Below are 13,531 nucleotides of genomic sequence, written 5' to 3'. Positions count from 1 at the left end.
GCGGTTTTGGTAGCCATCTTTGGAAAACAGAACCAGTTTGGAATTGACTTGAGCCTCACAGTTTCAGGGCTTTATTCTTTAAAACTTGAAGAAGGGAAAACCCGCCCAGTGTTGACCCCTGACACGAGCAGTATAGTTCCAAGCTGCAGCTGTGTGCGGGCTCTGCAGAACCCGGAGGCCTGCGATTTTACTTCTTCAGCATGTAGATCGTTACAGCTCCTGTTTCCCCACCTCCTTTCTGTCCTGCGTGCTTTGAAAATGTCCCTTCGCAAGTGCAGTTCAGCGCGTTGAAGGCCCCGAACCCCCCCTGCGCCCCCCCTCACCCCCAGCGGTGCAGACCCTGTCCTGGTCCGTGGCCTCAGGGGCCCCCTCCTCCTGTTCGGCCAGCTGCCTCCGCTGCCCACGGAAACAGTGTCCCTGACCCCAATGCCAGACGAACCTTGGGGGGAGTGCACCCCCTGCCATGGGTGTCTGGAGCCTGTTTCTACCCAAGGGGAGGTGGGACTGACTCTCGTCCTTTGAGGCCGGATGTGGTGCAGAACTGCCACGTCTGATGTGCAGACTGCTGGTCTTCACGGTTAGGTGTCGCGTTTGTGACTTCACATCATCAACAAGTGGCTTTTCCAGATGATCGTCATTAAAGCTGTGCTTTACTTACAGAAACTGAAGTTTTTAATGTTGCCTTTGAGTGTGGATTTTGAACTGGGAGTCCCTAGAACCGCAGTGTTATGTCGCAGTGAAACGCCGCTGGCGCACAGGCCGTTCCCCGGCTGGCCTCTGACCGGAGGGACGGTGCTGTGGGCCGAAGCCTGGGCATGTGTGTGCGTCCCCACCCCCCGCCCCAGCGGGGACAAGCCTGTGGGCAGCCATAGTTGAGTCCCCAAATTCATTGTCACTAGTGACTTGATCCTGACAGGAAATGCACACAGGGCAGAGGTGGACAGGGTGTCCCGTGGGCGCCGACCTTTTCGGGTGCTTTGCTTAGGGAACCCTGGGTCTGGACGCTGGGGCAGCTGGAAGGGACTCACTCCGGCCAAGACTCGCTTTCCTTGTGCACTTGAAACACACGCCCGGAAGGAGGGGCCGTTGGCTTTGTGCACATCAGTCTGAGTGTTTCAGCTGTTGCTCAGCCGAGGTAACTTCAGGGGCTCCATCTCCAGCCAGGGGCAGGGAGAGCCCGTGGCTGCGGGTCGGCCCGTCGTGGCCGGGCCGGGCGGGGGCGGCGCCCTGGGGTCGGGACGCGAGCTGTCATGCCCTGCGTCGGCTGTGGTCCCGCGTCGTCCTCCTTCCCGTCCCGTGTTCACGTGCGCACAGGCATGGCGTGCAGTTCTGTCCTGTTCCTCTCGAGTTGATTGATTGCTTCCCTGTCTCTAGTATTCTGTTGTACCCACGGAACCTATTTCCCCTGTATATGCAAATTGTATATTTATAAGTGAAAATAACACATTAAATGATGTTAACCTTTAAAGGCACGTGTTTTTTTATTCAATTTATTGACACTAAAAAACAAAACTCTTCACCATTTCTCCCCCTCCCAACCCAACACTCAACCACCAGTCGATTTTTTAAACTTCCGTAGCCACACCACCGCCCGCTTTTTCCGCTGCATCGCGGACAAGAGCGCCGTTTTCGGAGCCTGCCTCGGGTGCCGGGGAACGCGCTGTCCCCTGGAAGGCGGCAACTGGATGAGCCCTCACGGTGTCCGAGGCCGGCGGCGGCCAGGCTGCGCCGGGTGAACCTGAGCCCCAGGAGCGGCGATCTTCGCTCAGCAGCTCGCAGGGCGTAAGTGGAATGAGCTTGTACCTGTTAGTACTAAAACATTTCCCCGTGCCCGGTGCACACGAGAACATAATTTCCACAGGAACACACGGGTGGCACGTGTAGTCACGCTTCTAAGACAACAGAAGACTGAGCGTGTCTCGTCCTCCACCAGGTCCACGTGGCTGCCAGCACTTCAGAGAGAGAAGGCTCCCCGGCTGCGCGCGCTTGGCCTGCCACGGCTCCTTGGGGGCGGGGGCGGGGGCGGGGCAGGCAGGCGCGCAGGCTGTGTCCCTGTTCCCTGTAAGTTTGTGCCCGGCTGCCGCCAGGCCGCCACCGCCTCCAGCTCTTTTTCCTTCCTAATTTTCTGAGCGGTTTTGCATAGCTCAAAAATAACACGGTACTGGTTTGTTTATCCTTTGACTTGCTTCACGCATACGTAACCTCGCGAAGACGTTTCTCTTCCCTTTCTTACACAAAAGGGCAGTATGTACACAAGTGGCGCCGAGACTTTTAGGTCTCGGGATCCATTTACTCATTTCTGAGGCCTCCAAGATTTTTAAATATGAGTTATAAAAAAAAATTAGTTTCTAAAACAAAATCAGTGAGGCAAAAACATTTTCATCTCTGAAAAAATTTCTTAAGAAACTATAACCTAGGAATAAACCTAATGATGGATGTGAAGAACTTATATATTGAAAACTACAAAGTATTATTAAGAGATTGAAAAAGACACAATGAAATGGAAAAAACACTCCATGTGCATGAGTTGGAAGAATGAACACAGCTCTAAAATGGTTATAGCAATCAAAGTGATACACAAACATCATTCAATCCCCATCAAATTCCAATGGCATTTATTAAAAGGACCAGAACAAAAAATCATTAGATTTGCGTAGAACCACAGATGACCCCGAAGAGCCAGAGCAACCCTGAGGGAAGAGGGAAGCTGGAGGCATCACCGTACCTGGCTTTAAATTACACAACAGAGCTACGGTAATCAAAACAGCACAGTATTGGGAGAAAAACTCAGCATCGACCTGTGATTTCATGATTGTTGGATTTCTTCAATGAAATGAGAAGTTACAAACTGCTCTTCTAACAATAAAGTCAAACTATAATTGGAGAGCCAGATAACACTGCCTTTACCTTCCAAAATTTTAATATATTTTAATAGAAAATACATTTCTCATCCATTTAAACAATTAATCCAAAGGAAAAACATTGGAAAACATGATCCCTGGAATGATAAAATGTTCTTAGCAAGATGGGAGAATATTTTCAACATTATACAAGATATAACAGAAAACGAAGCAAAATTAAATGAAACATTTTTGAAGTGACAGCGTCCATCTCCCTAAGCGGCGTTCTTTCGGAAGAGACATTTCGCACTCCCTGTCCTGGTGAAGACGCAGAACAAGTAACACAGCTCCGGTATTGGTTAAACCCCGTAACCTCTACAAAGATACGTTCTGAAACAAGCGTGAGATCCAGGCGAAGGCGCAGCATCAGGTAAAGGGAAGCGGAGAAGCCCCTCGGACCGTGAGATGCTTCTGAGGCCCTGGCGCCGCTGCAGACGCAGATGGAAGCCCCCCCCCCCCCCCCCCCGGCCGCCCTGCGGGGGAGAGTGATCCTCCTGTCTGGGCGGGGACCGAGGCTGCTCGGTCTGAGACCACGCAGCCCATCCGGGTGCAACCACGTGTGCCTGGGCCCTGCGCCCCCGGAGGCGGCTTCCTGTTGGGAGACTCGCCCTCCTGAGCACGAAGACGGGAGCCCAGCACCCGAAACCCGCGAGGCCGCACGGCAGGTGGCGTGCGGAGGGACAGAGGGTCCACTCACGCCTTGCACTGGCCCACCGCTGGGATGCGCTGGGAGGAAGAGGAAGGCAGGGGGCCGGGGGAGCGTGATCCGGGAGGCGGGAACCGGCGAAGGGTCCACCCGCATCTCAGAGGAACTAGGAAACTGCAAAACAGTCCTCACTGGAGAGCTGCTGTCCTCACCCCAGTGCCAACAAGAGGCGCGGAGACAGAAAGGCGGGGAGCGAGTCCCTTCACGCGCTCCGTTCGGCCGGCGCCCCGTGCGGTCATCCTGGGCCTGCATGAGGTGGACAGACACTGGGAACACTGAACGCAGGCTGAGGAGAAAGGGGGGCACTGAGGGGAGCCCCGTCTGCAAAAACGCCTTTGCATCTCACAACCGAAGGGCCAAAGCCAAGCAGGGCTTTTTCAAAGCAGCCCCCGAGCTCACGGCCCGCCTGTGACGCTTGGTCACTTGTCTGCCTGGGCTGGGAGGTTCCTCTCCGCCCCGGCTTTTCAAGGTGCAGCTCCGGCGGGCCCCCCCCACCGTGAAGTCTCTGGGTCCCCGACCGCCAGGGCGGGCACCTCCCCCAGCCCCACCGCACGCGTGAACGGCTGTCCTGTGCGTCCGTGGGCTGCCCGACGGGACCCGGATGACCCTGCCTCGCCATTTCCGCAGCGGCTGGGCCAGCGCCCGCGGGCCCCATCCCTCGGGCCATCTGACGTGACGTGAGTCAGCCGGTGGTCTGTGGTTCTCCGCGTAAAATTCAGTAAGTTATCCTAAAAACCCACTTTGATTCCTGTTTCTTCCCCCGGCCCCAGGAACAGTTTACCAGGACAAATAACGGGGTTACAGCCTTACTCCCTCTCTCTGACCTGTTTTTTAGTTACAGCATGTTTCAGCAAAACATCCTTGTGCATTTACATGCAAAATTAAGTCACGACAACGGCAACGCAATACAATTCTTCGTGACATTGAAACAAGTTTTCTGACACCAGATCAGGTAAAAAAAAATAAAGAAATGAATTGCACTTGAACGTTATTCTCAGGCACTTAACAGCAATGTGCAGAGTCTGAACTTTCACCTGAAGGGGCTCCGGGCCAAGCGGCGTCATAAATGGAAGGGCGGGAAAGAGCTCCTCCAAGGGACGTACTTCTGTACTTGTTTTGCTCCAATCTCTGCCACGTAGATGGCCCCAGTCCGCCCGCTGACGTCCACGAGGTGGGGCGAGACCTGGTCAGCCAGCTGGACGGCGCGCCGCACGGAGCAGGAGCCGATGCGGCCCCCGGGGGGCGCGGCCATGAGGAGCAGCCTGCTCAGGTTCAGCTGGGCCACCACCGCGTGCTGCCCGTCCGGGGTGAACCTGCGGAGGGCGCGGCTCGTCACCGTTCGTGGACGCATCGCGCATTCACTTCGCGCCGGTCAGTCCCCCCGCCCGTGCGCAGCAGCAGTAGGCACCTACCTGCGGAAGGTTTTTCTCCCTCCAAAGCTGTTTTATGAGCCCTTCTGGCTGATCAATGATTGGCAGCACATTTTCTAGATTTGTAGTGTGCTGGGTTGGTTTTTATCTGTGCCTAATATAGTCATACAGTAACGCGCGCGCACACACACAAAGAGCAACAAAGGAAAAAGCTTCCACGCAGTACTTCACGCGTGAGCTTACGTACCAGACTGGTTCATCCATGCATCCTCCTCGCAGCCCGCCCTGTTCAGGCACCGAGAACGCCGCTGCGGACAAGGAGCCCCAATCCCGCCTCTCCCGCCTTCGTGTTCTACTGGGGGGATCAACAGTGGGGACTCGGCGGCAGAGGGGCTGGCAAGCCCCTGTCCAGGCTGCGATCGCCCCGCAGAGGGTGAGGGGGTGCCCGAGATGGGGGTCTGGGGCGAGGACCGCGGCCAGGCAGGGCCACAACCACCAGCACGGGCCGGGCCCTGAGGGAAGGCCAGAACGCACGCCAGTGTCCTTTCGAAAGAATCTTAATTAATGACATTCTTTCAATGTGGGAGCAAGAGATGTGTGACAGCAGACACAGACACAGACTAACTCGGATGAGAAAGCAGCAGCGTCGCAGTTCTGCGCAAAGCGAAGGCGATGAAGAGTTCGTGATCGGCTGGGTCTGACGCTGCAGAATCGAGACCTTCGTTTTCCTTCTGTGTTTAAACGTTTCCCAACTGCATCTTGAGGGAAATCTCTAGAAAAGGCCGGGCGCAGGCCTGGGCCGCACAGAGCACTGCAGGCGCAGCTGCCTGGGGCTGGAAACCCGAGCGCGTGTTTTCTGCATAGTTTCCCCCCCTTTCCCTGCGTCACACTCACAACAAATATTTTAAACTCTGAGGTAGCTCTTCAGGGAACCTACTGTAAAGCAAACGACAGAAGCATTTTAAAATAACAAGCCCTGGCAGCTGGGGCTCAGCGGACTGAGTGCCGGCCCACGCACCAAAGGGTCGCCGGTTCGATTCCCACTCAGGGCACAGGCCTGGGTTGTGGGCCGGGTCCCCAGCAGGGGGCGCACAAGAGGCAACCACACGAAATCTCTCTTCCTCTCTTTCTGCCTTCCTTCCCCTCTAAGAATAAATAAAGTCTTAAAAACAAACAAACAAGCAGCACTTGCCTGATGGAGGAAGGCCCCTCTTCTGCGAAGCAGTCGTCCCAGGCTCCCAGCCACTCCCCGGTGTCCTTCTCAAAGGCCTGGATTCTTTTGTTTCCTCGGTCAGCAACCCACACCTGGGGAACCAGAACAAGTGCTCGCAGGGGCAGCTCTACGCCGTGACGGGCGGAGAGGAAAAGGCGGGGAGAGGAGGGCGGGGGACGTGTACCTGCATAAACCTCACATACAGTCTCATTCCGTACTCAGCGGTCTCCAAATAAGAGGCGTATTAAAGGCCCCGTTTTCACGATTGGATGTCTGTCTGGAGTGAGCCGACAGCAAGGGGGAGACCCGCTCACGGCCATCGGTCTCAACCCCAAACCCAGGCCGCCCTGTCAGCTCCACTGCGCGCAGGAACAATGACGGATGAGCGGAGCCCAGCGCCGAGGATCTGGGGCAACGGCCTGCCCACGCCTCTAATGCATGTTGTCGCCGAGCCCCACTGGCCTGTCCGTTCCCAGGCCAGGCGACGGAACGCGGTCAAAGGCCGCGGGCCTGGGGCGCTCAGGCGTGGGAGCCAGGGCTCGCTCGCTCAGCAGGAGCGGTGGCCCGTGCTGGCCGTGCTGAGGTGCATCTGAAGCGCTGGCCCACGCAGAGCAGGCGCCGGGGAGGCTCGAGCGCCACGTGAATAGCGACAGACAGCAGGTGCCACTTAGGTTTGCGAGAGGCTGCTGCCAGTCACTAGGGACACTGCCGTGATAAAGCAAGGAGGTGTGCTTTAATGACACCTCCAGAGCTGTTGCACTTGATCTACACAACCCGCAGCGGTCACACGGTGGGGTCACCCCTAGCAACACGTGGCAGGGGCTCTGGAGAGCTAGGAGGAAGGGACCGGAGGGCAGCCGACCTGCCGACCTGCGCCTCTGCCCCCGGACCCCCGGCGTTCCTGGGTTTGTGGATCCGTGGGCTGCGTTTTCAGGGTGACCTGGTTGTGTCTTCACCAACTTGTGTGAGTTCTGGCAGCCACTGAATTCATGTCCAACCACAAACAAAGCTGTCTGTGCCCCTGGGGAGAGGCTGCTGAGCCGAGTAGGCGGCTGGTTTGGGGACTGCCGTCTTCGGCTGGCGAGGGGGGAGGAGGACGCACAGTTTAGTCCCTGGGACTGGGGCTCAGCAATTCCGGCGTCTCCGCCAGGGACCTCCAGGGCCGCGCAGAAGGGCCCCTCACCGCGTGGGCTCCCTGGGTCTGAGCCTGTCTCGCTCAGAGGCTCGATCTTGCCCGCACCCCGCGAGGACGGCAGTGGGTCTCAGCTCTCTAGTTCCCAGTTTACGGACAAAGCTCACACGTTCAGCTACCTTCCTGTCTGTGACGGTTTAAGTGTTTGAAAACATTATGATCAGAACATTCACGCTCTGTCCACACTGGAAGCCAAATCCCAACTCCGGAAGCTGCTGGCAGAGCCCAGAACGGTGGGTTCAGTTTCCGTGGCCCGAAAACAAGGCGGTCCGACCCACTGCACGCCCAGGCGCTCAGCAAACGCACATGACGTGACCGCCGCGCGCGAGGCCCGAGGCGGAAAGCAGGGGCGCGGGGGTGCCTCGCCGGCCTGTCTGCTGAGGGACGACGGGGCTGGCCTCTCGCAGTCCCTGTCACTGCGGGGCACGGGCTACGGCGGGGGTCAGACGGAGAAACAAGCGATGAGGCAGTTCGGGAAGGGGCCTGGCTGTGGGGCGGCAATGCCCACGGGCCGACCGGTCACGTTCACAGGGGTCTGAGAGCAGAAGAGGCGCGCGCCCGGAGAAACACCCGTGGCAGGTTGCTGGGGGAGGCTCTGCGCTCCTCGGCCAGGGCGCAGCTGGCGAGGGCCAGCGTTTGCCCGCGCGTCTGTTTATTCGAGCTTCCCAGGTGAACCTCCTTTCTCTCTCTCTTGATCAATACATTCTAGAACTAACTTTGCTTAATTCTAGAATTAAAACTGTATTTGAATACCCACAGTGGCTCCCTAGTGGGAAAACGGCCTGGTCTTTCTCCCTCCGGGGACCCTGACTCACCCAGCCCAGGATGTGCTCCGTCTCCGAGGCCGGGGAGCAGGGGGTCCCTCCCGCCCGCTGGGAAGCGCTTGGGAGCCGCCTTCATCATGGGGCTCGCGTCCAGGGGAGGGCTCGTGGGGTGCCCCCAGCCCCAAGGCGCTGTCCAGACGCCCAGGCACACACGCCCACCAACATGCCTGCGCGTCCCTGATGGTCAGACATGTGCCGGCGCCCAAGACCCGCGGGCGCAGGCGGAGGCCCAGGCTCACACACACACACACACACACACACACACACACACAGGCAGACACATCCGGACACGTGGACGTGGCGCTCTTACCCGACCAGAGGAATCCACGGTGACGCTGTGAGGCACGTTGAACTTGGCAGGCCCTGTGCCCTTTTCCCCACGCAGCCAGAGCATCGCGAAATCTGTACGTGGTGAACGCACATGGTTGGGCCCACGCAGAGAACGCCTTGCACACGTGCCCGTTACAGTTTACGTCACTGGATGCAAACTTTCCAATGATGCGTCCATTCCTCGCTTTCTGTTATATACCCATTTGCCTAATGCTCACGCTTTACAAAAACAAAAAACAGCACCACAGAGCAGCATTTCACCGTCCCGTCTGTAACGGGCCTGCACGCGCAGGGCAGGGGATTCCGCAAAACTCCGCGGGCCCAGCGCAGGCAGCTCGGCGCGGGGGTGCGGGCCCTGGGCACCCAGCCCCTGCGGGGTGGGGTGACCCCTCGTCCCCGGCACTCGCAGCGGAGTCCTCGCGCTGCCTCCCGCGCATCTCCAAGGGACCCCTCGCTGCGGGCGAAGCCTGAGCAGGCCTGCCGCCGCCGCCCCGACGCCTGGGCTGCTCTTTCCCCAGGGACACACTTGAGCCCTTCACACAGATTCCCACACAAGAGCTGTAACTTTGTATCAACTATCAAACACGTTAAACCCAACTTACTACCCGATGTTCGGACGTAGTGGCGTCCAAAATGAGGCCACGCACCTTGGGACAGCTTGATCAGTCTGTTATTCAGCCCTCCGTCTCCGTCCACGATGTACATGTCCCCCGTGTCTTCCACGTACAGCTCTGCGGGGCTGTCGAACTGCAGGGGGTTCAGGCCCGTGCCCCTTTGGCCCGGGGTGCCCAAGACCTGGACGAGGTCGCCGAAGGCACTGTATTTCTTAACGGTGTGACCAAAGGGTCCTATGAAGACAGGCACGAACATTCCACCAATGTAACCGCAGCACAAACGTTCATGTTTCTCAAGCACAGCTGACTCCTGAGCCACAGGTAACTTAAAACACCCTCAAACTCAACTACTGATAGCCTACTGCTGACTGGGACTTATCAATGAAATGTACAGTCAATCAACACATATTTTGTGCATTACGTGTATTATACACTGTATTCTTACCATGAAATAAACTAAAAAAAGAAAACGGTATTAAGAAAACCGTAAGAAAGAGACAATACATTTACAGTATTTGTGGGAAAAAATCCTCATATAAATGGACCCACCCAGTTCACACCCATGTTGTTCAAGGGCCAATGATAAACCAGGAGCAAAGAACAGATTAGTATTAGATAGTAATAAAAAGTTCATAGACTCAGATACTCAAATGTTCTATTGGACGAGCAACTGAGCTTCCTTGTTAGTTATAGCCAAACCTATTCATAAAGTAAAAACCTCAGGTACTCCAAGATAAATAGACTCGATATCCAAATAAATAAATCCAAGAAAATTGACTCCTTACACACAAAGCTCACATTAAACTATTAGCACACCATTTTCCATTTCGTCTTATGACTCTGAGTAAGCATTACTTGAAAAAGGAAGTCAAGATGGAATTGGGAAAAACCAGTTATGTTTGAAAACTGTTATTTCACTCATTCATGCACAGATCTCAAATTTCAGTAGGTCAACAAAATAGTTCTCTGTAATACAGATTCTTGAAACTACATTTTCTCCTAGTGGAAACAAATTCCTAACTCATTAAACTTTTCGTTCCTAAGAAGGGACTAAATCTTTCCAAATCACTATTATTTATCTTCTCATTCATATTATAATTTCTTGGGAGTCACAACTACCTTCTAAGCAAAAGTAAAGAATATTAACAACTAGGGAAAAACCATAAAGCCGCCAACAGAAATCAACTTGAAAGCACACCCAGACCAGACTGGGGTCCCTCCAAGCGAGAAACTGGATGCGCTGTGCTCACTGGACTTAAACAGGATGAGCCTGCATTACAACTCTCGCTTAAAAACTGTCTTTATTTCTACATTTGGTTTGAAGGCCTAAGCTAAAGCTGGTAGCTACGGTAAGAAAACAAAACATTATTTAAGAAAGCCAAGTCCGAAGTGTCTAAAGAATTAGCCAAGGAAATAGAATACCAGTAAATAATTAAAAAAAAAAAAAAAAGAAAGGAGCTGATTTGCAAAGTATTTACCCTGATAGTTCCAGTCCCCACCTGGCACCATACATAGTACAAACAAACGTAGATTTGCAAAATAAGGTTTTTATTAAAAGGAACTTGTTCCTTTTAAAAATGGGGAGGAGCACAGCAACTGTCCTCAGATCTGCGCCTGGAAAAACGAGCTGTAACAGGAAGCATGAGGAGAGCAGGGTGTTCTGTCGATTTCTGGGAATCAGGGGACAACCTCGTAGGCCTGGAGTTACGACAGAGCAGACCAGAACCGAGTGAGCAGGGCCTGGGCCCCCGGCCCCGGGAAGAGAGCTGAGGCAACAGCCACCAGGGTCCCGGGGGAGGGCGGGCCTCTCCCCCACCCCCCGACCAGTGGGTGAGAAGCTGCAGTTCGCAGGTACAATGGAGTATCACCCGGCCATCGAAAGAACGAACCCTGCCACTTGTGACAACGTGGACGGACCTAGAGGATTCGATGCCGAGTGACATAAGCCAGTCAGAGAAAGGCGAGCGCCCTATGATCTCACTGACGCGGGGCGTCTAAAGGACAAAACAAACCAACCAACCAACCCAACTGAAACAGACCCATAAACACGGAGACTGGACGGCAACCGCCAGATGGGAGTGGGGCTGGGGGCCTGGGGGGCAGACGTGACGGAATTAAGGAGGACATGGTGGTGGTCACAGTGCAGTCACGGGCCGGAAAGCACAGCACATGGAATAGTCAAAAATACTGGGATACTATGTATGGTCCCAGGTGGGGACTGGAACTATCAGGGTAAACACTTTGGAACATGTACGGTCATCTAGTCAGTACGCTGTAAAGCTGAAATCAATACAAAATAATACTAAAAAGCAAGCTGTTATCGAAAAATTGAAAAATAAGTTTCAAAGAGAAAAAAAGGCTCTTATCAAGTTTAAAAATTCTAACATAGCCTCCTCGTTAAACGTCTTAATTTTACAGAAGTACAGCTTGTTTTTAAAAATAAGTGATTTCATGACTCAGTAAGCGAATGCAAATTAGATCGGGCGACTGTGATTTTCAAATGCACGAGCTAGAGCGCGGGCCAAGGGGGACCTTCCGGCAGAGGCCGGAACAGCTCCGCGCGCTGGCACACGTACCGCTCCCGACGTCCGTGACCCAGACCCACTGCTCCTGCGGCGCGCTGGCAGCGAACATGCCGTGTGGGGCGTCCACCGTGTGGTTCCACGCTCGCAGGAAGTACCCGTCCTCTGTGAACACTAACACCTTCTGGATGCCATCCCCTCTCTGGAGGGACACGAAGATAACAGCCGAGGTAGGATCGGGTGTAAGGAAGTCGCCTTTATTTTGGCTGCAAGCAGCGCCATTCCAGAGTTAATGGAGGAATCCAGTGACACTTAAAAAAACTCAGCTTCAAAACCTAACAAGATTAACGTGTATCAAATTCAATGTCGTCGTGTTCACGTGAGAGCAATTCAAAAAGCCAATTCCATAATTAGCGTGATATAAAAACATGTGGCTACTTAGTGGGGTAGAACAGGGTGATGCTTCCTTTGTGTTCGTGTATTTCTTAAAAACCCCAATTTTACTTACTTGGGCAACGTAAACCAGTCCGTTCAGGGAGTCAACGGCAACACAAAATGTTGTCCCAGTGAAGTACTCGGGGTGCTTAGGCCAACCCACGTCCAGCCGGTACGGGACGTCCTCAGTTCTCCAGGAAATTTGAAACACAAACTCCCTCAAAACCTTAAATAAAATCAGAAGATTGGGATTCAGGTTATACTCTAGGTTAAAAAAAAAAAAGGCCTATTTTTTAAGCATCCCTCGACACCTGACACAGAGGTCAGAACTGAGGGGGAAGAAACGGCCTTACTCGTTTAAACACCAAGATGACCAAAACACAGACCTGCACGTTGTCTGAGGCTGTCGCCGTAGCCGGAAAACCCGGTGAGCCCACCATCATTTTAAAATGCCCTCAGTCAAAACTGCGTTTTCTCCACGAAACCTAGGGAACGTCTCAGCCTAACCGACCTTACACGTGCTCAGCACACTTCCATTAGCCTACAGTTCGGCCGTGAGCTCGAGTTTCATCTCACGAGGCCTCCGTCCTCCGCTCAGAAGAAGCAGAGACACAGGTGTGTGTCTATAACTCGATGGGACCCGACAACACGAGAGCCCCACACGCTGACAGCACAGGACGCCGTGCAGACCCGCACAGCGCTAGCCCGTGCAAGCACCGTCTCCTGAAGGGTATCGCTTTTGCACCATCGCAACGCGGAAAAACCACACGCCAGCGACCCTCTGCAGAACCATTTCCCCCCCGAAATTTATTATTTGCTTATCTTTTGTTTTCCATCGCCACCTAACCACCCTACACCCTGGTCCCTCTCCATGTCCCCGCCCTCCCGCGCGTGCATTTTAACCCAGGGCAACCCCTCGGGGGTCCGCGCCCCTACCCCGCCCACCCCGACTAGAGAGAAGCCCGCGCCCACCGCCTCCAGTGCCGCGGGGAGCGTCGCCTCCCAAAAGTGCTGTCCACACCCCAGACAGCCACCTCCTCGCTCTTCAACTCACCGGAGAGCCAGAAAGGCGCGAGTGCAAAACCAGAAAAACGAGCAAGCAGCCCGCGCCCCCCGCGCAGAGCCAGAGTCTGGCCATGACGGAACAGGAAGCGCGACGAAGCCCTGGGGCAGGCGGCGGAGGCAGCCGAGCAGCCTCGGTCCGCACGGCTGCCTGCGGCGCTCAGCGACTGCCCGGCTTCCGGGCTGAAGCTCCTCTCCGACCGCCCTTCCTCGGAGGCGCCGTGTTCGAGAGACGCAGGGACCACAACGCTGGGTGGTCGGGGATCCCCAGGGCGTCCCTGGAGCCCCGCCCCCGTGCCACGTGCCTTCTAGCCCCGCCCCTGAGTCACGTGCCCTCCGGCTGACCCATAGACCAACCTTCTC

The 13,531-nt window shown here is 55.0% G+C and overlaps 1 protein-coding gene across 1 annotated transcript; it reads right to left on the bottom strand.

Moving 5' to 3' along the window:
• Positions 1-3,620: 3,620 nt before the first annotated feature.
• On the bottom strand, positions 3,621-13,439 carry NHLRC3 (NHL repeat containing 3). Its single transcript, XM_054586679.1, has 7 exons — positions 13,161-13,439; positions 12,180-12,332; positions 11,726-11,873; positions 9,183-9,383; positions 8,516-8,607; positions 6,169-6,281; positions 3,621-4,919 (listed from the first exon to the last, which is right to left on the bottom strand). Exons 1-7 carry the CDS (start codon positions 13,242-13,244, stop codon positions 4,667-4,669), a joined length of 1,044 nt encoding a protein of 347 aa, XP_054442654.1. The 5' UTR covers positions 13,245-13,439; the 3' UTR covers positions 3,621-4,666.
• Between the last annotated feature and the right edge of the window lie 92 nt (positions 13,440-13,531).

This window comes from Pteronotus mesoamericanus, unplaced genomic scaffold, assembly GCF_021234165.1.
Source record: "Pteronotus mesoamericanus isolate MK-2021 breed Mesoamerican mustached bat unplaced genomic scaffold, CSHL_Meso_final contig_94, whole genome shotgun sequence".
Taxonomy (NCBI): domain Eukaryota; kingdom Metazoa; phylum Chordata; class Mammalia; order Chiroptera; family Mormoopidae; genus Pteronotus; species Pteronotus mesoamericanus.
The sequence above is the reverse complement of the archived record's forward strand: the minus strand, read 5'-3'. Positions and strand labels throughout refer to the sequence as shown.